The 3,121-nt window shown below is 40.9% G+C and overlaps 1 protein-coding gene across 1 annotated transcript in view; it reads left to right on the top strand.

Annotated features, from left to right (window-relative positions):
• The window catches only part of LOC101864662 (glycine, glutamate and proline-rich protein), a gene marked incomplete in the record, with an annotated part of 13,745 nt that overhangs the window by 9,480 nt on the left and 1,144 nt on the right, over positions 1 to 3,121 (top strand). The window contains 1 exon segment of the mRNA XM_013082960.2: positions 288 to 449. Within this exon segment, the coding sequence (XP_012938414.2) occupies positions 288 to 449 (162 nt within the window).

Here is a 3,121-nt window from a genome sequence, read left to right on the forward strand (position 1 = left end):
TTTCTTCTTCTTCTTCTTCTTCTTCTTCTTCTTCTTCTTCTTCTTCTTCTTCTTCTTCTTCTTCTTCTTCTTCTCAACCTTTCTTGTAAATAGACTTTGCTTCTCTCCCCGTTCTGCAATGATACACCCTGTCTCTTGGTCATTCTTCTTATTAAAATTTGTCACCCAAACAAAAGCTACCTCTCACTTGTCCCACTGCACTTGTAAAAGAAAAATAATAAAACGACACAGTTTAAGACACCCCCCCCCCTTCCTCCTGTCTAAGGAGCTACTTCTCAACGTTTTAGACAATTTCAACTGTTTTTATTTATCAGCCTTTTCCTTCGTCCAGGTCTGGTGGCTATGGCAACGGAGGTAGCTCTTATGGCATCCTGCAGTGTAACTCCAAGACCACAAGTCTGGACTGTGACAAGTACGCTTGGGACAGCTGTCAGCACATTAATTTTATGGTAATGTCTGACACGCTCGAATATGTAACCTCCCTCTGCGTGTCTGTGTGTCTGCGTGTCTGTATGTCTGCGTGTCTGTGTGTCTGCGTGTCTGTGTGTCTGTGTGTGCTTGTTCCAATTCCCAGAACGCAGAACAGCACATGCATTAATATGTTGCTGCCATTTGGCATAAAAAATGATATCAGAAAAGAGGAGCGCTAATCATTACCTCAGTGTGAAAAAAGACAGGTGAGGGTGATTATTCACAGCGTCTAGAATCGACAAGCACTTTGTGTCTCTTCCAATCTCCGTCACAGAAGTGATCAGAATGTTTACCTTTCTGCTTGCAATTGCTTGTTGCTGGAGTGTCACTCAAGGTAAGCTTTGATTGCTATTTTATTTGGTTTTAATCTACTAGTAATAAATGTAACTTTTGAGAACTCTGATCGATAAGACACACATACACACACACACGCACATACACACACACACACACACACACACACACACACACACACACACACACACACACACAGACAGACACTCACATTAAGGAGGCGAACTTCAAAACCTTCCTATCAGCGCCAATCCAGCCTGAGAGTGAGGTCGATATCGATACAGCATCCACGTAGAAAGACCGATTGAGATACTCGATAAAAATTATCTCCTCCCTACTTGGGAATCGAACTTGGGTCTCATTTGGCCTACAGCGAAGCGTCTAACTGTTACACCACATACGACTGTACCTAGTTTCTTAACTCCAGGAATTGCCGGATTTGTGGAACGGAAGTGCTGCATAAAAACACCGCCAATTGACAAAAAATAGAAGCAGACATTAAAACCAAGATAAGCTTTGCGTCTCACTAATTTTTTTATTAATGAGGTAGACAAAAATGTAAATTAGAACCTACGTCAAAGATAGTGCATGTCTCCAGCATGGAAGCAAAGTCGAACCTGTCTTAGACAACCATCTATTCCTGTAAAGGAAAGTGGTCTTCTTAGGCAGGTGATCTTCTTTGGAAGTATCACTGTCAGTATAACGTTAAAACATTCAAAGCAGGATGTGAGAAGCGGCTGCATGTACAGGTGATTGTCTTCGACAGGTGGTCGTTAGAGCAAGTTCAACTGTATGCCATCAATGTTCTTCTGATGTTTTGACCAGTAGTTATAGTTACTATTGACACAATTCAAGTGTGCATTATATATAATAGAATTGTTCAAAGTAAAAACATTGTCAAAACGTCTGAGGTTTAAAAAACAAATACCGTATCAAATGAAATGGCAGTCACCATCTTTTTTTTTCAAAATAGTTGCTGAAAGCTAGAAAATATCATCTCTTTGTTTGCTTTCATCAAATTCCAAAAGTTGTCAATTAATTTATTCTAACTGATATTTTCCCTAAATGAATGGAACTTTAGACATTAAATTGAATTTTTTTCTTCCGATATCGGATAACCTTGTTACAAGGTGAAAGGGGCAAAATGTCAAGAATGTCTACCAAACTTATAAGGTGGAGAGACTTAAAATGTTTTTTGCCATAGTCGCCAGTGATATAGAAGAGTTAGCTCTTGCTTTAGTAAGAATTTTACGGCACTTCCAACACAAATAGGTTTAAAAAAAAGTACCGAAGATTAGAAGCGTTGGATTGAGTCAATACTTGTTGAGCCTAATAGTTTGTGGAATGTTATAACTATGGCGGTTGTTTTTTTTTTGGTGTTTTTTTTTGGGGGGGGTTGGTGGGAGGAGTCTTAGACCTGTATTGCAATATCCAAGACTGGTCATCTCTGAATCTGACACACACACAATTCCGGCTCACTATAATGTGGCTCTCCATTACTCTGACTCTATATGGAGCCAAGTAAGGTGTAAAGAGGGAAAGTTTACCCTCACACTCGACTCTTTATAGTGAGACTTGTGTTTTGCCGTTCTCTTGCGCGTCCATGATCCGCACTAGCCAGCAAAACTTAGTTCTAATTTTTAGAGAGCAAAGAGTGGCGGCCATGACAGTGCTTAGTTTAGGAAATTCATACTTAAAGTTTATAGGGAAAGGGGGGAGGGGAGTATGTGAAGTAATTATTAACCCTTTCACATTCAGGCCTGTTCTATAATCATGCCGAGGAGCCCAAGATAGTCTTAGTCTTGTCAGTGAAAGAGTTAAAGATAAATACACCGTCGTAATTATTCAAGACGGCTAGCCATTGTCGATGAGAAGAGATGAAGATGAGGTGGACGTCTTAAACAAAGTCATAATTAAGCCCCAAAAATGCAAAAGGTATGGGGGTGGGGTGGGAGGGGTGTGCAAAGTGGTAGTTTGTGACTGTATTTTACAGATGCCGTAATTAGAGCTCATCAGGTTCAATTCTATACATGGGACAGTAAAATAATAATGATACAATATTTCTAATAGTCATTTGTTGCGTGTAACCTCCAGGCACCAACTTCACGTGTCATGGTGACGTCACGGCCCTCACTGTGACCGGGGCCAGTGCATCCACGGCCAGTCAGGACGGACTGTCGGGGGGAGTGACCGCCTCCTACAAGATGCTCGACAAGGACTACGCGGTAATGGCTGTACAGTTCTCATTGTTGCCTCTTTTAGTTTGATTTTACTATGATATAATATAATATACGAAGTGTATACAGACCCGGTAACCGGGAACAAAGTCACGAAGTATACAGACCCGGTAGGGGAA

This window comes from Aplysia californica, unplaced genomic scaffold, assembly GCF_000002075.1.
Source record: "Aplysia californica isolate F4 #8 unplaced genomic scaffold, AplCal3.0 scaffold00009, whole genome shotgun sequence".
In the NCBI taxonomy this organism is placed as follows: domain Eukaryota; kingdom Metazoa; phylum Mollusca; class Gastropoda; order Aplysiida; family Aplysiidae; genus Aplysia; species Aplysia californica.